This window comes from Macaca mulatta, chromosome 7, assembly GCF_049350105.2.
Source record: "Macaca mulatta isolate MMU2019108-1 chromosome 7, T2T-MMU8v2.0, whole genome shotgun sequence".
Taxonomy (NCBI): domain Eukaryota; kingdom Metazoa; phylum Chordata; class Mammalia; order Primates; family Cercopithecidae; genus Macaca; species Macaca mulatta.
The window spans coordinates 56,732,969-56,755,661 of record NC_133412.1 but is presented as its reverse complement, the minus strand read 5'-3'; the positions used below and the strand labels follow the sequence as shown (position 1 = coordinate 56,755,661).

The 22,693-nt window shown below is 42.3% G+C and overlaps 2 protein-coding genes across 7 annotated transcripts in view; one reads left to right on the top strand and one right to left on the bottom strand.

Annotated features, from left to right (window-relative positions):
* Window positions 1-15,045, top strand: part of CHRNA3 (cholinergic receptor nicotinic alpha 3 subunit) — a 30,049-nt gene extending 15,004 nt beyond the window's left edge. For 2 of the 3 annotated variants that reach the window (XM_028851209.2, XM_077940061.1), the window contains exon 6: window positions 11,015-12,446. In XM_028851209.2, the coding sequence (XP_028707042.2) occupies window positions 11,015-11,143 (129 nt within the window). In that variant the 3' untranslated portion in view covers window positions 11,144-12,446. Of the gene's footprint in view, window positions 1-11,014; window positions 12,447-14,090; window positions 14,186-14,905 lie in introns of those variants that run through there. The other variant, XR_013395838.1, reaches the window with a different exon arrangement.
* CHRNA5 (cholinergic receptor nicotinic alpha 5 subunit) overlaps window positions 13,566-22,693 on the bottom strand; it is a 28,543-nt gene continuing 19,415 nt past the window's right edge. For 3 of the 4 annotated variants that reach the window (XM_015142833.3, XM_077940066.1, XM_077940067.1), the window contains 4 exons: window positions 21,823-21,867; window positions 19,977-20,086; window positions 17,760-18,591; window positions 13,566-15,005 (listed from right to left, as the gene is read on the bottom strand). In XM_015142833.3, coding sequence (XP_014998319.2) covers window positions 14,844-15,005; window positions 17,760-18,591; window positions 19,977-20,086; window positions 21,823-21,867 — 1,149 coding nt within the window. In that variant the 3' untranslated portion in view covers window positions 13,566-14,843. The remainder of the gene's footprint in view (window positions 15,006-17,759; window positions 18,592-19,976; window positions 20,087-21,822; window positions 21,868-22,693) is intronic. The other variant, XM_077940068.1, reaches the window with a different exon arrangement.

The window sequence follows — 22,693 nt, the reverse complement described above, 5'->3', positions numbered from 1 at the left end:
CACTCCCAGTGCCCCAAAAATTCCCCAATGCCTTTGCCAGTCAGTGTCTCCTTCCCTGCTTGATACCCACCATCCTGGCTTAGGCGCAGTGGCTCTCACCTGTAATCCTAGCACTTTAGGCAGCTGAGGCAGGTGGATGGCTTGAGATCAGGAGTTTGAGACCAGCCTGGGAAACATAGCGAAACCCTGTCTCTAACAGAAATACAAAAATTAGCCAGGCATGGTGGCATGTGCCTGTTGTCCTAGCTACTCAGGAGGCTGAGGTGAGAGGATCACTGGAGCCCAGGACGTCTAGGCTGCAATGAGCCATGATCATGCCACTGCACTCCAGCCTGGGTGACAGAGTGAAGTCCTTTCTTAAATTAATTAATTAATTTTTAAAAAATAACCATTATACTGATTTATTTGATAATTGATTCGTTTTACCTTTTTTTTGTTTTGTTTTTTTTTTGTTTTTTTTGAGATGGAGTCTTGCTCTGTCACCCAGGCTAAAGTGCAGTGGTACAATCTCTGCTCACTGCAAGCAACCTCTGCTTCCCAGGTTCAAGTGATTCACATGCCTCAGCCTCCAGAGTGGCTGGGACTACAGGTGCCTGCCTGCCTGCTACCATGCCTGGCTAATTTTTTGTATTTTAGTAGAGACGGGATTTCGCCATGTTGGCCAGACTTGTCTCGAACTCCCGACCTCAGGTGATCCACCTGCCTTGGCCTCCCAAAGTGCTGGGATTACAGGTGTTAGCCACCATGCCCGGCCAGTTTTACCTATTCTTGAGTTTCATATAAATGGAATCACATAGTATAAACTCTCCCATATCTGACTCCTTTCATTCAACATAATGTCTTTGAGGTTTATCTTTGTTGCTGTTTCTTTCTTATTAGTGTGTAATATTCCATAATATGACTATAATACTGCCTTCTGTTTGTTTTACATTTGTTGGACATTTGGTTATTTCCAATTTGAGGCTACTATGAATAAAACTGCTACAAATATTTATGTCTTTTGGTGAACGTATGCGCTTATTTCTCCTGGATGTATACCTAGCGGTGGAATTGCTGGATCATTGGAGAGATGTCTTGAACTTCAGTGCATACTGTAAGGTTTCCAGAGTGATGGAATCATTTGACACTTCCCTAGCGATGTTTCAGCGTTCCATTTGCTTCACACCCTCACTAACGTGTGTGATGTGGCATTTTACTGCGGATTTAATTAGCATTTTCTCATTGAGTAATTATTAGGGCTCTTTGTCATATACTTATTGGTCATTTGGATATCTTCTTTAGTGAAGTATCTATTCACATTCTTTTGCCCATTTTTTTGAGATGGGGCGTTGCTATGTTGCCCTAGCTGGTCTCAAAACTCCCAGGCTCAAACGATTCTCCTGCATCAGCCTCCCAAGTTGCATGCTGGGACTACAGGTGCTACCACACCCAGTTCTTGCCCATTTTTTAATTTGTATTATGATTATTATTATTATTATTATTTTAGATGGAGTTTCACTCTTGTTGCCCAGGCTGGAATGCAATGGTGTGATCTCAGTTCACTGCAACCTCTGCCTCCTTGGTTCAAGTGATTCGCCTGCCTCAGCCTCCCAAGTAGCTGGGGTTACAGGCATATGCCACCACACCTAGCCAATTTCGTATTTTTAGCAGAGGCGGGGTTTCACTATGTTGGTCAGGCTGGTCTCAAACTCGTTACCTCAGATGATCCACTCACCTCGGCCTCCCAAAGTGCTGGGGTTATTACAGACATGAGCCACCATGCCCAGCCCATTTTTTTAATTGAGTGAACTTAGTTCTGTTTTCTCCAAAAATCTAATGCTTGAACTTAAGAACTGAGAACTTATGTCAAGTAATAAGAATAGGAAAGACTTAGTGTAAATAATGTCATGTGCCTGGTCATTCCATGACTGTATACCACCAAGGTTACCAGGACCACACTTAATGACTTTATGAGAAGTTCTGCTTTAAAATTAAGTGGATCTGCCTTAAGTTGTTTATCAGCAAAGAGGTAATTACTAGATAACTTCATCTCTTGACCCACTGTAGGCAATTAATATTGATAAGGTATGTCTGGAGCCTCTTTTATTCAGCGTGAGTGGCATACCAAAGTGGATGGGACAGGAGGGAGACAGCCACAGCTGCCCTCATCCCCTCACCCCCACCCATCTGAGCAACTATGAGTATGTCTTCTGACCATAATGGTGCAAAACCTCCAGCTGATCCCAGTAATTTAGCGGAAGAGTCAGGCACTCCTTTAAATTCAGTTGAAGCAGTTGTTGGACACCATGAGTAATTAGAAGTGAACAAATGAACAGGGCCGGGCGCAGTGGCTCACGCCTGTAATCCCAGCACTTTGGGAGGCCGAGGCGGGTGGATCACCTGAGGTCGGGAGTTGGAGACCAGCCTGACCAACACGGAGAAACCCCCATCTTTACTAAAAATACAAAATTAGCTGGGCATAGTGGCGCATGCCTATAATCCCAGCTACTTGGGAGGCTGAGGCAGGAGAATCACTTGAACCCAGGAGGCAGAGGTTGCAGTGAGCCAAGATTGAGCGCCATTGCACTCCAGCCTGGGCAACAAGAGCAAAACTCCATATCAAAAAAAAAAAAAAAAAAAAAAAAAAAAGGCCGGGCGCGGTGGCTCAAGCCTGTAATCCCAGCACTTTGGGAGGCTGAGACGGGCAGATCACGAGGTCAGGAGATCGAGACCATCCTGGCTAACACGGTGAAACCCCGTCTCTACTAAAAAAATACAAAAAACTAGCCGGGCGAGGTGGCGGGCACCTGTAGTCCCAGTGACTCGGGAGGCTGAGGCAGGAGAATGGTGTAAACCCGGGAGGCGGAGCTTGCAGCGAGCTGAGATCCGGCCACTGCACTCCAGCCTGGGCGACAGAGCGAGACTCCGTCTCAAAAAAAAAAAAAAAGTAAATGATCAGTGAAAATCTATTTGTCTAATACTGATAACTTTTGCAGACATCTTCTTTACCCACTTTAAAAATAATTATTTCTTTACTAAAGGTCGAGATCTAAGTACCTATACTCTAGCTTTTGTCAGGCTATTAGAAATTACTTTTATTCTAAAACTTATTTATTAGATACCATACAAGGTGTTAGAGTTTTAGAAGGGCCTAAGGCATGGAGACAGACATATAAAAAACTTGTAATTAAAAGGGAGGTCACAAACTTAAATACAAGGCAGGTAGATTGGTGAAATGGCCTGAATGCAACAATAGGGAGTGGTGGGGTCTGTGGCAAACTAGTGACACATGGTCCGTCTCAAGAGGCAGCCACTGCTCACCTCTGGTCATGTCTCCACATGGGCTTGTGAGCCCATTATTGCTAGATCTTCCTGTTTTTTTCAGAGAAGGCAGAAATCTGGCCAGCAAGCCACCAGATTGTCTATGAGAAAGTAGCGAGTGTTAGAGTAAAGGTGCCAACTCAGTGCTCGGAGGAGAAAGTCGAGCTGTCTGAAGGATTCCTTCTTTCCCTGAGTGACTGACACTCTGCTGTTTACATAGAATTTTTCAGAGATATTTTAATTTCCTACATCTCTGGCTCCAGCTTGGCTGGTTTTAACTGTCCTTGGTTCTAAGGAGCCTAGACTGAAGCCTAGGCTGTTTTCCCAGAGCCATCTCCTGAGGGTGCTGTGAGCCTGTGAATGCTGATCCCTGGACACATTCACAGGCTCCTAAGGTAGGGGAAGTGTCCAGCCTTCCCTGGCTGTTCTTTTTTAAAAAATTGTTCACACCAAGAAGCAGCTTCTCTGCTCCTTCTTGAATCTCCGCCTGGTTCAGCCTGCCTGCCTCCACCATGTCCATCAGGGTGACCCAGACGTCCTACAAGGTGTCCACCTCTGTCCCCCAGGCCTTCAGCAGCTGCTCCTACACAAGTGGGCCCAGTGCCCACATCAGCTCTTCGAGTTTTTCCCGTGGGCAGCAGCAGTTTCTGGGGTGGCCTGGGCGGAGGCTGTGGCGGGACCAGCGGTATGGGAGGCATCAGTGCTGTCACGGTCAACTTCTTCTTGTGAAGAAGATCAAGACCATGGGAAGCTGGTGTCCAAGTCCTCTGACACCCTGCGAAGTGAACAGCCACAGCAGCCCCTCCCAGCCTGCCCTTCCTGTGGCTGCCCCAGAGCCTGGGAGGGAGGCCCATGTGCAGGGGGGCACAGGGAACGGAAGACCCACCTGAGGCTTCCCCCAGCCCTCAGCCCACCCTCAGGGGAGTTCACTGCCTAGGCACCCCTCTTGCCCATGCCTCCAGCTACAAAACAATTCAATTGCTTTTTTTTTCCCCCAAAAAAATAAAACCTCAGCTACCTCTGCAAAAAAAAAAAAAAAGTTCACATTGGTCATCCCCATAGGCTCGTACTTGGTCTTATTAGTAAGGAATTTAATTAGCAATAATACTCTAATTTTAGAGTTAGGACTAGGATTGGATTATCAAATTAGAAAACTAGTTAGGGAGCTGGTTTGTGGTAGCATGGAAGCACTCTTTGTTGACAGTTGTTTTGATGGCTGATCCCTCAGTGATTGGCACACTGTAGGAGTTGCTTTCTAGATCTTAGAGGGGCCACCGATCCCAGCCAGGATTCTGTTTTTTTTGAGACAGAGTCTCACTCTGTCCCCCAGGCCAGGTTGCAGTGGCATGATCTCTATTCACTGCTATCTCCACCTCCTGGGCTTAAGCGATTCTCCTGCCTCAGCCTCCTGAGTAGCTGGGACCACAGACACAAGCCACCATGCCTGGATACTTTTTGTATTTTTAGTAGAGACAGGGTTTCACCATGTTGGCCAGGCTGGTCTCAAACTCCTGACCTCAAGTGATCGCCCTCCTCGGCCTACCAAAGTGTTGGGATTATGGACGTGAGCAACCCAGCTATGATATTTTGAGCTGATAATTCTGAGACTTTTTTTTTCTATTTGGTAGAGAAAGATACAGGTATAGATATAATTTCATTCATTCCAGTTGGAGCCTGGCCTTTGATCAATTGTTTATTAATTTGCATGTGTTGTAATTACTGCTTTATCAGGATTACATTTGTTATGTCACATTTTGTATTTACTCTTTTTTTGATATCGAACAGGTAATGTGCCACGTGTGTTTTTTGTTTTTTTTTTTTGAGACGGAGTCTCGCTCTGTCGCCCAGGCTGGAGTGCAGTGGAGTGATCTTGGCTCACTGCAAGCTCCGCCTCCCGGGTTCACGCCATTCTCCTGCCTCAGCCTCCCAGTAGCTGGGATTACAGGCGCCGCCACCACGCCCGGCTAATTTTTTGTATTTTTAGTAGAGAAGGGGTTTCACCATGTTAGCCAGGATGGTCTCAATCTCCCGACCTCGTGATCCGCCCGCCTCGGCCTCCCAAAGTGCTGGGATTACAGGCTTGAGCCACCGCGCCCGGCCCACGTGTGTTTTATATTTATTCTCCTGTAGCTATTCCTAACTGATTTAAACCCATCCCCCAGTTCCCTTTCCATCTCCATCAGTCTCTTATATGTCTCAATATCTGTATCTTACACCCATCCACTCTCCTTCCCCTCTTACCTTCCCATAGAATAAAGGGAACTGCCTTTAGCCACCCCAGTTATTCCTAGTTCTGGATTTTTATGAATGTACATTTTCATTTTTGCCATTCCTTTTTTTAGTCTACAATGAACTTTGCCAAGTTTACTTATCCTTCACATACATTGCATGGTGTCCCCTGGATTTATTTCTCTTCTTTAAAAAAAAAAAAAATTCTTTGAAACGGTGTCTTGCTCTGTCTCCCACATTGGAGTACAGTGGCACGATCACGGCTCACTACAGCCTCAACCTCCTGGGTTCAAGTGATCCTCCCACCTCAGCCTTCCACGTGGCTGGGACTACAGGTGGATGCCACCATGTCTGGCTAATTTTTTAATTTTTTGTAGAGATGGGATCTCACTATATTGCTCAGGCTGGTCTTGAACTCCTGTGATCAAGTGATCCTCCTGCCTCAGACTTCCAAAGTGCTGAGATTACAGGTGTGAGCCACCATGCCCAGCCAATTCCTTCTCTTACAGGCATGCCTTCTCAAGAGTGTTTAAGGGTAAACCTTCTGGGGCCTGGCAGGCTAAAAAATTTATTATAGCCTCACTTTAAAGAGGGAGTTTAGCTGGCTACAAAACTCTTCAGCTAAGGTTGGATACTTCAGCTAGGGTTGAAATTCTCTTCCATAATACTTAAATATTGCTCCACGGTCTTTTTCACCTGTGTCACTTTTGAAAAGTTTTAAGTGGATCGGGCGCGGTGGCTCATGCCTGTAATCCCAGCACTTTGGGAGGCCAATCACCTAAGATCAGGAGTTCGAGACCTGCCTGGCCAACATGGTGAAACCTCATCTCAACTAAAAATAAAAAATTTAGCTGGGCATGATGGCGGGCACCTGTAATCCCAGCTACTCGGGAGGCTGAGGCAGGAGAATCACTTGAATCCAGGAGGTGGAGGTTGCAGCGAGCCAAGATTGTGCCATTACACTCCCAAGTGACAAGACCAAGACTCTGTCTCAAAAAAAAAAAGAAAAAAAAAAAAGTTTTAAGTGAGTCTGAGTGTTGGTCCTTTGTGAATACTGGATTCTGCCTAGGAGCTATTAGAATTTGGAGAGAATGTGTCTGGGTAGGGTCTCTCCTACTCTGCTTGGCACTGGTTATGAGCCAGTTCATTCTGAAGTTGCTGTCTTTAATTCTGAGAGATTCCAGCTTCTGATTTCTGTAAAGACTCCTTCCCACCCCTTCCTTTTCTCTTTTCCTGAGCTCCTGTTGCAGCGACATGTCGGCGTCCAGCCTCCCCATCTCTTATGCTGTACGCTTCCCATCTCGTCATTACTTCTGGCTGCTCCCAGGAGCTTTCCACAGTCTCTCCTCCCACCTCTCTGCTTCTTTCCTGAGTGGCATCTATCCTGCCAGTTACCCCATCCCCTGAGTTCTTGATTTGTAACTTTTCTGTTTCTCACACCTGTTATTTCCACTTGGTTCTTCTGTAAAACTGCAGGTTCCTTAGTTTCCAGTGGTCCCTTATCTCATGTTTATTTGAAATCTATGAATTTTCTTTCAAATAATTGAGTTGGTATATTTGGGGCCTGTAAACTCACTTTTCCTGGGGGTGTCAGTCATCCTTTCTGAATTGTGTTTGGGAAGGGGCTGAAATCCAGGCTTTCAGAATGTTGAGGGTCCACACAGCCACAAACTCTGCTAGATCACCTTTCAAGGTCATCCCCTCCAGATGACCTTGTCCCTCAAAGAATGTCTCATTATCTGCCTGACCCTGATCTCCTCCAAGGACCTCCTGCTGGACTGAAGCTGTTTGGTCCTTGATGTGTGGAACTTCAGTCTTAGCTGAAGAGTTTTGTATCCAGCTGCTCTCTCTGAAGTGAGGCAATGGCCAGGCACAGTGGCTCACACCTGTAATCCCAGCACTTTGCAAGGCCAAAGCAGGAAGATTGCTTGAGGCCAGGAGCTACAGACCAGCCTGGGCAATATAATGAGACCCCATGTCTTAAAAGATAATAAATAATAAAATAAAAGGGGATGGGCACCGTGGCTCATGCCTGTAATCCTAGCACTTTGGGAGGCTGAGATGGGTAGATCACTTGAGCCCAGGAGTTCAAGACCAGCCTGAGCAACATGGGGAAAACCTATCTCTACCAAAATAAATAAATAAATAAAAGTGAGGCTGCAATAAAATTTTTAGCCTTCTTGTTTTTTTGTTTTTGTTTTTGTTTTTGTTTTGAGGTCTTGCTCTGTCATCCACTTTGGAGTGTAGTGGAGCTATCGTAGCTCACTGTAGCCTCTAAATCTTAAGCTCAAGCAATCTTCTAACCTCAGCCTCCCAAATGCTAATTTTTTTTTTAAATTTGAAGAGGCAGGGGTCTCACTGTGTTGCCCAGGCTGGTCTTGAGCTCCTGGACTAAAGCATTTCTCCTGCCTTGGCCTCCCAAAGTGCTAGGATTAAAGGTGTGATCCACCACACCTGGCCTTTTGAGCCCTTAGAACAACATTTATCCATAAACATTCTTGAGAAGGCAGGCCAATAAGAAGAGAAACAAATCCGGGGGCTACAAGGGGGAGGAGGAAAGCCTCGGGTTCTACCAGTCAATGGGCAGCTCAGTTCTCTGCACTTCCCTTCAGCCAGGCTCTGCTGGGCTTGCGAAGGGACCCCCTGAACCTGCATCTCTGGGCTGGGAGTGGCAGGCTAAAGAGGCAAAGAGGCGAGAGAACAAAGAACTCTCCCTAGCCCTCCCCTCCACCAAGCCCCTCCGCCTGCCCAGGGCTGCCATCCCCAGTCCCCGGCCACACCTTCCCAGTTTCTGGGCCTTTAAAGTAGTCTTCTCTTGCTTCTGGGCCAGCTGTCAGTTTGGGCTAGTTCACCATTTTGCCTAACACTCATCTATCTGTGACTCATCAGAAAATAGCCAATATCAAGTGCTTTAAAGACTTTAGGAGTTAGATATAAGTCCAGCACAGTGACTCATGCCTGTAATCAAACACTTTGGGAGGCTAAGGAAGGAGGATCACTTGAGCCCAGGAGTTCAAAACCATCCTGGGCCACGCAGGGAAACTCTGTCTCTACAAAAAAATTAAAAATCAGGCCAGGTGCAGTGACTCACGCCTGTAATCCCAGCACTTTGGGAGGCCGAGGCGGGTAGATCACCTGAGGTTGGGAGTTCAAGACCAGCCTGGCTAACATGGTGAAACTCCATCTCTACTAAAAATACAGTAAATTAGCCTGGGGGTGGTGGCATGAGCCTGTAATCTCAGCTACTCGTCGGAGGCTGAGGCACGAGACTTGCTTGAACCTAGGAAGCAGAGGTTGCAGTGAGCCACGATCGTGCCACTGCACTGCAGCCTAGGTGACAGGGTGAGACTCCATCTCAAAAAAAAAAAAAATTGCAGGTGGCTCACACCTGCAATCCCAGCACTTTGGGAGGCCGGGGCAGGTGGATCACCTGAAGTTGGGAGTTTGAGACCAGCCTGGCCAACATGAAACCCCATCTCTACTAAAAGTACAAAAATTAGCTGGGCATGGTGGTGGGCACCTGTAATCCCAGCTACTCAGGAGGCTGAGGCAGGAGAATCACTTGAACCTGGGAGGCAGAAGTTGTAGTGAGCCGAGGTCATGCCATTGCACTCCAGCCTGGGCGACAAAAGCCTGGGCGTCTCAAAAAACAAAAAAGTCACCTGTGTGTAGTGACACACACCTGTAGTTCCAGCTACTTGGGAAGCTGAGTGCAGATTACTTGAGCCCAGGAAGTCGAGGCTGCAGTGAGCCATCATCGTACCCCTGCACTCCAGCCTGGGCAACAAAGCAAGACCCCATCTCAAAAAAAAAAAAGATAAAAAATTTCTGTCCAGCCAGCTCTTTTTGCACCACTGTTTATATTCATGTGTAAGACCCAAGTGTCATCTTTCTTCATGAGGCTTAAGTAAGGGTCATTTTATAAATCAACATTAGTATCACTAGGCTCTATTCATTAAGGACTCTTCTGAAACAACCTTCTGAGGGAGGTACTGTTCTTATCCCCATTTTACAGATGAGGAAAATGAGGCTAAGAGCGGTCATGGAATTTACCCAGATTCTCACAGCTTGAAAGGAGCAGAGCTGGGATTCTAATCAGTTTGTCTCCAAGTCTCTGCTTTTCCACCCCTCTGGCCTCCTAGAGCCTTAGGACGTGGCTGGTAGGGGGTGGGTAGGAATCTCACATCTCAAGGTGTATCTGAAGCACACACAAACCAGTCTTAGGAATTCAAATAAAGTACCTTATGGCAAATATGGCATCATAATTCTAATTTTACCTATGACAGTAGTGTCACCAAGAGGACACATTTACTCAAGCTCACAATGGTGATGTAAAATCTTCGTCTCCCAGTGCCATTTCAGTATACTTAAATTAATAAATTACATGCTGCCTCTTTATTTTGATTATTGCTTTAAAATCAGCTGATTCATGGGTTCTCTCTCTCAATTCAATTATGGCTTCTTTGCTTTCTGAATTGTCTAGGAGTATAATTACCCTACAATTTTCCTTCCTATTTCAAGCCCAAACTGAAGCTGTATGATATACACTTGGTCTTGCTTTTTCTCCCATCTTTTACTTTATTGTCAGCAATTATTTCTGATGTTCAACCTGCTCTCCAACTGCACAGTATTCCATGATACTTTGGCCTTACACTAAAAATGACTTTTGATCAGCTGGGCATCGTGGAGAGGGCAGTGGGGAGGGAAAGGGTGATGAGGATGGACTTGCCCTGATGTGTGTTCTCATTTTTGGAACAGATGTTAAAAGGAAATTTATTTTGTTTTTGAGACAGGGTCTCGCTCTGTTACCCAGGCTGGAGTGCAGTGGTGCAATCTTGGCTCACTACAACCTCCGCCTCCTGGGTTCAAGAAATTCTCATGCCTCTGCCTCCCAAGTAGCTGGGATTACAGGCATGCACCACCACTCCTGGCCATTTTTTTTATTTTTTTGTAGAGACGGGGTTTCACCATGTTGGCCAGGCTGGTCTCAAACTCCTGATCTCAAGTGGTCTCAGCCTCCCAAAGTGCTGGGATTACAGGTGTGAGCCACTGCACCCAGCCAGAAATTTATATCTAAAACTGGATAAGGAGTACTTTGAAGCACTTGTAGATTATGTTGGACTATATTAGGCATTCTAACCAAGGCCCAGAATCCTTCCGTGGAAGTCCAAACTGGTTTCACTAACTTTATAAAATTGGAATTCAATTTAGAAAAACTAGGTTATGCATATATTAGGAAACTTCTGATTTGAAACAGATCTAACATGACAAATCTTTTACACCTGTTTCTCTCCTGCATCAAGAGAAACTTGAGAATGGTAGATTTCCTCAGACTACATCAATTAGGGGGAAAAAAGGGCTTCTTGCATATTAGAGACAAAATGGCTTCTACTGCAATGTATTTATTAAATCTTCAGTATTGAAAATGTATTAATTTTGCCTTTCCCTCCATGTTTTTTTCCTCTTTTATCATTTTGTTTTGCAGATTCAAGATGATTGGAAGTATGTTGCCATGGTGATTGATCGTATTTTTCTGTGGGTTTTCACCCTGGTGTGCATTCTAGGGACGGCAGGATTGTTTCTGCAACCCCTGATGGCCAGGGAAGATGCATAAGCACCAAGCTGTGTGCCTGCCTGGGAGACTTCCTTGTGTCAGGGCAGGAGGAGGCTGCTGCTTAGTAGGAACGTACTTTCTGTTATCAAGCTACCAGCTTTGTGTTTGGCATTTCGAGGTTTACTTATTTTCCAGTTATCTTGGTTTTTGTCAAAAAAAGAATCATGCGAAAAAAAGTAGAATATTTATTATGGATAAATGAACATTTAACTAGCCTTTTTGGCATGGTAAAGAGATGTCAAAATGTGATTCTTCTATGTGATAAGTAGTGTGCTGTGCTATGGAATATACGTGTAAAAATGTTTCAAGACAAAACTGGATAGAAAAATGCTGTTGAGAAATATGAAAAGTCATTCAGTTCAGTATCACTGCAGATCTCCCAGTGGTTTTTCTTATTTAGCCCATAATCTCTTTGCAGGTTTATACTAATTCAGCAATCTCCTACTGTTACCCATTTCTCACCATGCATTTCTCATTCTTTATTGGGTCTAAAGGGCTGTGCCTCCATTTCAGAGAGCTTCAACTAATTCTCTTGCATAATTCTAAATTATACCATGAGAAATCATGCCTAGTTATTCATTGTTAATAAACTGTCTTAGTACACCATAAACTGGGTGGATTATAAACAACAGAAATTTATTTCTCAGTTTTGAAGGAGGTCCAAGGTCAAGGCACCAACAAATCTGGTGTCTGGTGAGGGTCCTGTTCCTCAAACGGTGCCTTCTAGCTGTTTCCTCACATGACCGAAGGGACTAGCTACCTCTGTGGGGTCTATTTTATAAGGGCACTAACCCCATTCATGAGAGCAGAGCCCCCATGGCCTAATCACCTCTCCAAGGCCCCCTCCTTCTAAGACAATCACACTGGGATTAGGTTTCAACATATGAATTTGGGGAGGACACATTCCGACCATAGCATGAACCTTTAGAACAGGGTTTCTCAGCCTTAGCACTATGGACATTTTGGGCTGGATAAGTATGTGTTGGGACAGAGTGGGGGTATCCTATGCATTGTAGGATCTTTAGCAGTACCCTGGGCTCAACTTACTAGATACCAATGACATACCCTGCTTCTTCACCAGTTACAATAACCAAGAATGTCTCCATTGTTAAATGTCCCCTTAGGAGCAAAACTGCCCCTGGTTGAGAAACATTGCTTTAGACAAATTGTTAAGAAAGAGTATCATGTACTACACTTCTGAATCTTAACATGATCATCATCACTGACGGATGATTCAGAGACTGTTTGAATCTTGTCTCACTAGCTGTTTTTCCTATGCAAAAATAAAACGGACAGAATTGCAGCCTGCTGTGACTCATGTTTCAATAAGTCAAAAGAAAGATGTCAACAAAATTTATTTATATATAAAAATCGTAAGTAACAGTAATGGCAGTATAAGAGAGATCAGGGATGTATACAACAAGCTAAGGTAGCTAACAGGCAGTTTAAATTCATCACACCAGGCTTTCACTCATTAAATGGCATTAAACACCTGCCTACAATTAAATGCAAATTAGACAGGGTCTGCTCTGTCTTCCAAAGAGCATTAGCTTGAACTTAGATAGGTTACTTATTATAAATAAATGAAGTGTTTGTGATCTCAACAGCTAAGAGTCCTAAATTGAACGCAGGGTTTTTGTCAGTGTTTGCTACCTGGTCACACCTGAAGTGGTGACCTTTAGAGATGAAATGTAACTGTTTTATCCTTGATACATTATACTGTACTAAATCATTTATGCTGTACTAATAGACTAAGATTGATTACATCTAAAGGCCCTTGCAACTCTAAGATTCTATTATTGTAATTACAATGAAGAGAGAAAGTTGAAATATTACAAGTATATAACAGTGTGCTTATACCAAATTAGAATACTATTTTTTTTTTTTTTTTTTTTTTTTTTTTTTTGAGACGGAGTCTCGCTATGTCGCCCAGGGTGGAGTGCAGTGGCCGGATCTCAGCTCACTGCAAGCTCCGCCTCCCGGGTTTTTACACCATTCTCCTGCCTCAGCCTCCCGAGCAGCCAGGACTACAGGCGCCCACGACCTCGCCCGGCTAGTTTTTTGTATTTTTTAGTAGAGACGGGGTTTCACCGTGTTAGCCAGGATGGTCTCGAACTCCTGACCTCGTGATCCGCCCGTCTCGGCCTCCCAAAGTGCTGGGATTACAGGCTTGAGCCACCGCGCCCGGCCTAGAATACTATTTTTAATATTAGAAGACTTTTCTCACAGAATGAGTTAGACCTAAATGTGTTTTTTATTATTTATTTTTTGAGACAGAGTTTTGCTCTTGTTGCCCAGGCTGGAGTGCAATGGTGCAGTCTCGGCTCACTGCAACCTCCACCTCCCAGGTTCAAGCGATTCTCCTGCCTCAGCCTCTTGAGTAGCTGGGACTACTGACACCTACTACCATGCCCAACTAATCTTTTGTATTTTTTGTAGAGACGGGGCTTCACCATGTTGGCCAGGCTAGTCTCAAACTCTTAACCTCAAGTGATCCACCCGCCTCGGCCTCCCAGAGTGCTTGGATTACAGATGTGAGCCACTGCCCCCGGCCCTAAATATGTTTTTTAAATGGGGTTCATGTGATTGTAGTGGACTGACTATTCTAAGATCAAGGATAAAGAGATACTACCACAATTTACATAGAAGATGGTTCTATTAATTGTGGGAAATGTGGACAACAGGATTGAAATTAATGTTAAGGCTATGCTACTGCGTGTCCACAGGAGTTGTCTACTCTATGACTTTACAGTGGAAGGTAAGCTACAGAAATAGTTAACATAATAATTATTAAGTTTAAGCATCTAAAGAATAAGCCTTAAAGGAGTTCCCAATTCCTATTTTTCATTTATTTTAAAAACGTTGGTTATGAAAAAGCAGCATCACATTAAGTTGTTGTTGTTGTTGTTTTCATTATTTGAGACAGAGTTTCGCTCTTGTTGCCCAGGCTGGAGTGCAATGGCGTGATCTCAGCTCACCGCAACCACCACCCGGGTTCAAGCGATTCCCCTGCCTCAGCCTCCCAAATAGCTGGGATTACAGGTGTGCACCACCACCCAGGCTAATTCTGTATTTTTAATAGAGACGGGGTTTCTCCATGTTGGTCAGGCTGGTCTTGAACTCCCGACCTCAGGTGATCCGCCTGCCTTGGCCTCCCAAGCTGCTGGGATTACAGGTGTGAGCCACCGTGCCCAGCCACATTAAGTAATTATTATATCAAGCATCACATTAAGTAATTATATCAAGTAGTCAGCTTTTTAAATATAGCAGTATATATATTAAAGATTAGCTGTTACTCAGTGAGTACAGGAAAGTTTATATACCTTTACCAGATGCAGAAAAGTTTTAAAATCAGTCTTCAAATACAACTGGAATTCTCTAGCACAAAGGATGAACTTTACTGTGGATTATAAATTAGTATTATTTGCCAGGATACAAATACTAGATTTTTCACTAGTACAGTTCAGATAATATTTTGCTGCTATCTTTAGAGGATCAAATGTTATCTCATCAGTTACTACTTCAGTCATACAGCCAACTGTTCAAATGGATCATCTGTTAACATAAGTTGAGGTTAGCAACTGTTAGTCTGTTAAAGCTTGCACCAAATTTAACACATAACTTACATTTTCATAATTTTTTAAGTGCCATAAGATGTATGTGTGTTAACTAAAGGTATACTTCGGTCCCTTGGGAGGCTTCACTTATTTGCATTCCCAATATGAACTGGTATCAATATATTTGCCCATTTATAAATAACAGGAACAAAAAGCCCAAGAGATCCAACAATTGAAACGAAAAGAAAAGTCCACAGAAACATCCGATCAAGAACCTGGGCTATGAATTTCCAATCTTCAACAACCTGTGATGAAAAAAATAAAAATGCATTAAATAATTGTAAATTGTGTACATATTTTAACATATAACAAACACACTGAGTTAGAAGCCAAATCAATTTCTGCCTCCCGTTGCTGCCTGTAAACAGTAACTGACCCTATACTCAGCTCAGGGACAGACACTAGCCTGATGGTCTGTTATAGATATAAGCTTTAAAAGACACTACAAAATATGTTCATTTACACATCAACTTATATTACAAGTGGTTTACTTTGATAGATTAAAATAGACTACTTGGATATTTTACAATAAACTAAAAGTTATTCTTACTATGTAGTTATTCTTGCTATTTATTCTTGCCCAGCAGTGTTTACTTATTTTAATATTTTGAGAGACTCTAGCCTGAGATTAATTTCATGCCAAATTAAAAGTTGGTTCAGAATAATACATGTTAGAAAGCTGTTCATCTTCCCCACATACACACTTTATTTATTTTTGGATTTCCTAGGGACCACTTCAGTCTAATTTCATGAGCACAGAACGGCCCTCCCTGGAGCCAGCTTTAGTAGGGAGCTGGCTGAACAGCTCAGAGCCACCACAAGGAAAGAGAAGGATGAGCCCAGCCACTGAGCAGCCCTTTCTACCAGGCCGTTTCCTTGACCAGGGGCTTCCCTGGCCCTGAGCCTCTATGAAGGATGGTGTCTATGTAGTTCCTCTGTAGGAACTATGCCTCCAAGGTGTAGGATAATTTAGAATTTAGGGCATTGTAAACACTCTGTTACTTCTCTGCTTCTTTTATTTTGAGACGGAGTCTCACTCCGTCCCCCAGGCTGGGGTGCAGTGGCACAATCTCAGCTCACTGCGACCTCTGCCTCCCAAGTTTAAGTGATTCTCCTGCTTCAGCCTCCCAAGTGGCTGGGACTACAGGCGCACACCACCACACCCAGCTAATTTTTCTATTTTTAGTAGAGACAGGGTTTCACCATATTGGCAGGCTGGTCTCAAACTTCTGACCTCATGATCCACCTGCCTTGGCCTCCCAAAGTGCTGGGATTACAGGGCATGAGCCACCGCACCTGGCCACCTCTGCTTCTAAGTTTTCCTCTGAAAATAAAGCCAACCTCCCCGATCCTAGTAGTATGAGCCATGGCCCTTTTGCACAATACTTTGCAGACATTTATTAAATTCCATCTCAGTCTAAACCATTATCTAATAAATATAATGTACTTTTGAAAACTCCATTGATAGCTCCAAACCTTACAAACTAATTTAATTATGCTACCACCAAACAGATACTTTACAAACCCACAAGCATTAAAAAGTTTTTATGTTGGTTGCCCAAAGTCTCAGAAATCAGCATGAAAGAACTTATGCATGTGACCAAACACATGCTCCCCAAAAACCTATTGAAATTAATAAATAAGGAAGGAAAGTCTTATTAAAATTAAATCATTCAAATATGAAAAAATGTTTTAAAAAAATATACATCAAATGTCCCTTTTGGGGTAAAGGCTATTATTTTGCCAGATTTATTCTGTCTCCTCATACCTGATGGAAGATTTTCCATTTAAAATAGCTCTACAAATTATAATTCACATAATTTTAACGTGCATTCAATTATGAAAATATTACTATAGTCATAGATTTAAAATAATACACAATAGAAGAAATAACGGTGACAAAACTGAAATCTTACACATTTTGAAAGAAAATGCAGGCCAATGTGATCACATTAATAAAATTAAAATGTATTCATGTTCAATTCTTGAATTTTAAATATTAACCTTAAGGAGACAGAGCAATTTTTCTATAAAAAAAGTTTTAAGCAAATTTTTGATTTTAGGCAAATTAAGCACAGTAAACACTAAGTTTCAATGAATCCTCTGATATATAACAACATAAAAGAACACCTTACTTCTCTTAATTTCCCTAACATTCTCTTATAAATGAACAAAAAGATTTGTTTTAGAAAAATATATTGGCTATATTTATAAATTCCACATTAGGCTCATTCTTTATAATAACTTTTTTTTTTTTTTTTTGAGATGGAGTCTTGCTCTGTTGCCCAGGCTGGAGTGCAATGGTGTGATCTCGGCTCACTGCAACCTCCGCCTCCCAGGTTCAAGCGATTCTCCTGCCTCAGCCTCCTGAGTAGCTGGGACTACAGGCATGTGCCACCATACCCGGCTAATTTTTGTATTTTTAGTAGAGACGGGGTTTCACCATGTTGGCCAGGCTGATCTCGAACTCCTGACCTCAAATAATCCACCCGCCTCAGCTTCCCAAAGTGCTGGGATTACAGGCGTGAAGACGCTGCGCCCAGCCTAAAATAACTTTTGATAACTCCATTAACTGTTATAATCGAGTTCTGCCTTCAGATTGTCACAATTTAGAAAAGTTACTAAAGACAAAATTAAAACAGTTCACCCTCTGCCCTCACCCCAAGAAATTAAAAAAATTCATCATGTCAGAGCCAAGAAATATGGCAGGATTATTATTCCTTAGAATATATAACACTAAATTTTCTTTCGAGTTATCCAAGATGCTGATGGCGGAAGTGGAGAAGTGCGATTTGTGTAGATGCCCCATTTTGCAGGTGTTTTAACTGAAACAAGCCTTAGTAAAGATCTTTTATAGAAAATTATGTCAACCATTCTGGCCCTCAATCTATGCTTAGTCTTACTTAAGGGTCATGCTGTTTACTCTGCCAAAATTAATGAAAGTAACTTCTGAACTTAGAATGGAAGCAGATCTGCTTTTTTAAATACACATCACAGACCTCACGGACATCATTTTCCTTCATGATGTGTCTTGTAATGTAGCGAATAGAATCGAGCGCAGTTTCCAATGTGTTTCTAGAAGATTCTGGTCCACTACCACTCTCAGTTTCCTCCTTCTGAGTGAAGTACCTATCTACATGACTTCTCATGCAAAGCAGTTTGGGAAGCTTGTGAAGAAATATCTTGCGGACCCAAGGCGCCATGGCATTATGTGTTGAGGAAGAACGATGATGAATGTTGATAGCGAAGACGGTTACCATAATTGACAGTGTCACAAAAATCATAGTAAATACCAGATACTCTCCAATCAGAGGTATGACTTTTGAAGACGAGGGTATGATCTCTTCAATAACCAGAAGGAAGACAGTCAAAGACACAAGTACTGAAGTGCAGAGACAAATCTTTTCACCTTCATTTGAAGGAAGATAGAAGACAAGTACAGTTAAAAATGATAGCCCAATACAGGGTATTATAAGGAACAAGGTATAAAAGAGAGGCAGGCGCTTGATTACAAATGAGTAAGTGACATATGGATACCAGCAACAGCTGTCGGTTCTGTTTCCTTTGCTCCCCGTTGCACTCACAATTTCCCATTCTCCATTATCAAAAAAATCTCTCTTGTCTACATCTTGGTCCTCTAGAATTATATCAACCTGTGATCCATCGTAAGTCCAAGAACCAAATTTCATGGAACAGTTCTGCAGGTCAAATGGGAAAAACGTGACATCTATGGTACAGGAACTTTTGTAGTTTGCTGGTGGAGTCCAGGTGACAGTGCCATTGTACCTGACGACTGTTTTCGTACTGGTCCCTTCAAAACGTCCATCTGCACTAAAATACACACATAGACAATAACAATGCAGAAATTAAACAATGCACATGAATTGTATTAATATAAGCCTAATATAAATGCAGGCCTATCACTGATTGCATGAAATAATTTTTAAATTACTATACTTCAGATAAGATATACCTGCTACACAGAATATCTGCTACACAGATACTCTTGTTCCAGGAATATATTCCTTAAATATCTAACTCTATGAGAACTGAACCCCTTCTTCTGCATCTACTCCAGAACTGACAAATCTCTATTTCACAGAAGCCTGAGATTCTAATGATTGAAAAGACCTCACCTTACACACAAAACAGACTCAGACTGTTTACACAATGGGCACGCATACAGCCAGAACCTGAATCCACATTCCTAGACTCCCTGCACAGTGCTCTTCTTCCTTCATCACAAATACTGGCCATTTTTTACTTGATGGGGAAAGACCATCAACACCAAGCTGGGCATGACCCTGAAAAGCGGCTGTGCCTCTCAAGCTCTCCCACCAAGTGAATTCATATACTAGAAAAGCCTAGCAGGAAAGCACACCACCAACGTAAGATTTCTTTAAAATGTTGCTCTTTGTCTTCAAATTAATGTGGCTTTTGCACACTGTTCTGTAATATATCCATGTTTAATATAAAAATGTTTCCAATTACTGAAAATAAAATGATGCTCCAGGAAGCTGCATCATGTGTCCTTACAAGCTTTGTTCACTTCTTAAGAAGCATGGAGGTAAAAGGTGTCAAAAGATTAAAGATATTTTTGCATAGCAGTTGCCCTGTCCTCATGCCAAATGGCCTTCTTTCAAATTAGATAAAGTGCTTTAATATAAGCACAAATTCCCAGATTTGCCCAGGAGTGGTCTTAGAAAAAAATAAAACTGGTAGCCAGAATTATCCTCTCCCCTAAGTTAAAAAAAAAAAAAAAAAAATCCTCAAAACACACCTAGGTAGGATGCCTCTAAAGATGAATTAATAATTAACCCAGCATTCTTCATTGTGGGAAAATGACAATACAGTATTTAAACGCAATTAGAAGGATGCACAATTCAACATAAAATATGACCTCAACGATGTAAAAAACATATTTTAAAAATCTGGAAGTCCGCCAAATATATAGTCTAGTAAATCAAAGGGTAAATGGAAGTATCAGTCCCCCTGGTGTGACCCCTCTACCCTGCCACGTGATAGCTCTGTGAACCACCACCCTAAGCCTCTGTTTCCTCATCTATAAAATATGTAATCACACCCAATACATACAGTCACGTCATTTGATTTTTATACCTAAACAATTTTCAAAAGGGAGAAAAATTATTAGTGCCTAATAGAAACACAAATGTTTTCTTTTGGAAATATGAAACTATACTTAGAATACAACTTACTTATCAAACAAAACGATATCTGGTGTCCAGACAGAGTCTGAAGGAACACGTATAACTTTTATTCCACCATAGTCATCAGGGTTCCATCTTAATTTTACATCTATCCATTCCTTTAAAACAAAGAAATCTGCCTCAATTTCAATAAAACTAATAGTCAAAAACAGTGAATACTATACTTTTTCGTCACACCAGAAATTTTAGACATGAGATCACCTCTACCCCGAATAGAGAACACCTCCCTTATTATGGGCACCAGTAACCCTGTCCCCTTGTGTGGTGGTTCTCACCATGGTCCCTGTGAGACACAGGTGAGAACCAGAGCTAGATGTGTTCATGGCTCTGCTCAGCAGCTCTTCTCCCATCAACTGAATGACTACATCCAGTACTTGAAGCCACACGCACTTAATACCCAGGTTCAAGGGAAACATTCTTTTTTCCAGATGTATTGTCACCCAATTTGGCTGTTCTGGTCCATGCAAAAGGGAGTTGGATTTATTGCACATTCTGCATATTTCAACACCTTGCCCTACCCTCCATGCAGTTACAATTCTGTGATCAAGTTAGGAGCTGCAGCCTGAGAAAAGCATATATGCCTTTCAGGAGTTTGGGGTTAGGAAACAAATAGTAGGTATAAAAATTAGGGATAAAGGAAAACAAAAGGAAGCATTCAACAGCAGTTAGGATATATGCATGGTGGCCCAGAAAAAAACAAAAGTCCTTTATATAAAAGGGACTATTTACAAAAAAAAAAAAAATTCATTTCATTCTTGCCCATTTCCACCTCAGAGAGTCAGAATCCTTGCAGTGGCCTACAAGCAGTTGCTACTCCACCAGCCTCTTCTTGCTTATCTGACCCCATCTCCTACACCCCCTCTCCCCAATGGTTCTCTCACCACTAGCCACACCAGCCTCTTTGCAACTGCTTAAACACACTAGGCACACACCAGCCTCAGAAACCTTTGCACTTGCAGGTCCTGCTGCCTGGAACACTCCTCCCCGGATATACACATGGCTTGGTTCCTCTCCGCCAAGACTTTGTTCAGACATTGTCTTCTCAATGCTATTTTCTCTGACCACCATTTTTATAAGTACACCCCCCCCCAATATTCCCTATCTTCTTTTCCAGTGTGTTTTTCCCCAAGCTTATCAGTTTCTAAGGTACTATACAACTTACTTGTTATTTTTCCCCCACTAGAATGAAGTTCCATGAGGGCAGGTGATGTAGTTTGGCTGTGTCCCCACCCAAATCTCATCTTGAATTGTAGCTCCCATAATCCCCACATGTTGTAGGAGGGACCCAGTGAAAGGTAACTGAATCAAGGGAGACGGTTTTTCCTGTGCTGTTCTTGTGATAGTGAATAAGTCTCATGAGATCTGATGGTTTTATAAAGGGCAGTTCCCCTGCACACGCTCTCTTGCCGGCTGCCATGTAAGACATGCCTTTGCTCCTCCTTTGCCTTCCACCATCATTGTGAAGCCTCCCCAGCCACGCTGAACTATGAATCCATTAAACCTCTTCCCTTTATAAATTACCCAGCCTTGGGTATGTCCTTATAGCAGGGTGAAGACAGACTAATACCACAGGGTTTTTTGTCTGTTTTGTTCACTGCTGTTTCCACATAACACTGTCTGGCACATAATAGGCACTCCAAAAATACTAGCTGAATAAATACAAGAACTCCATCTACCCTCATCTTTCTGTATCCTGCCAATCCACCAAGGCCATATATTCACGTATTCATTCATATTCACAAATATATATCCTCTTGTATTTCTGCTACAAGACATATAATAAAAACAGGTGTCTCAGTCACTAATTGGGTGCCTGTTTGAATTTTATACATACCTGTTTCAACCAGACGTTCGTTGTCATTAACTGATTTTTCTCATCCTTTAAAAAGCAAAAATTTAAATAAGGTTGATTTCAATTACAGAAACAATAATTCTTTAAACAATAAATTTCACATTGTTATATAAACACTCTTCTGCACATAGTACCCACATTTCATTCATCAGTCTGGTTCTCTAGAAAGCTAGGATCTTTCTTCCAGCCTAATTTCCCATTATTCCTTTCAACATACTCTCTATTTCAGATAAACTACACTAAAAGATACCTTTGGCATTTTTGCATTTAACATTAATCATCTCAACTACTATATTTCCTCAAATTTAAGATGCAGTCTAAGATATAAGCACAGTATTATTTTATGTGCTTAGCACTAAGAGGAGAAAAAAAAGCTATCAATGAATTTCAAGCTGCCATGAATTATAAGACACATCATGATTTCAGAGGTGTTAAAATGCGGACAGACAAATGTAGGATGATCCCCAGGAGGAAACCACTAATAAATGGAAAAATGTTAACTACAAGTGTAAGCATAGCAGAAGAGTTTCAGGGGTAATCATATTTATAAAAAGATTGTATCTTTAAAATCAAAACAAGCCAAAAATGAGATTAAAAAAAAAAAAGACAGAATATGTGGGAAATAAGGTAGGAATCCACCAAATATGATTCCAGGGAGCTTAGCGATAAAAGGAACCTAAAATAGCTCAGACACAATTCAGTGAATTTTCCATTCTCCATCTCCAGGGCCCTCACCCTTCATCTCCCCTGACTCCAGTCCTCTTCCATGTTCGTAGTCACTGACATTTCATTTTCTGGGCTCTTCTCTCAAGAAGCAACCCTTCTCCAACTTCTCTGCTTGATTAGCCCTTCC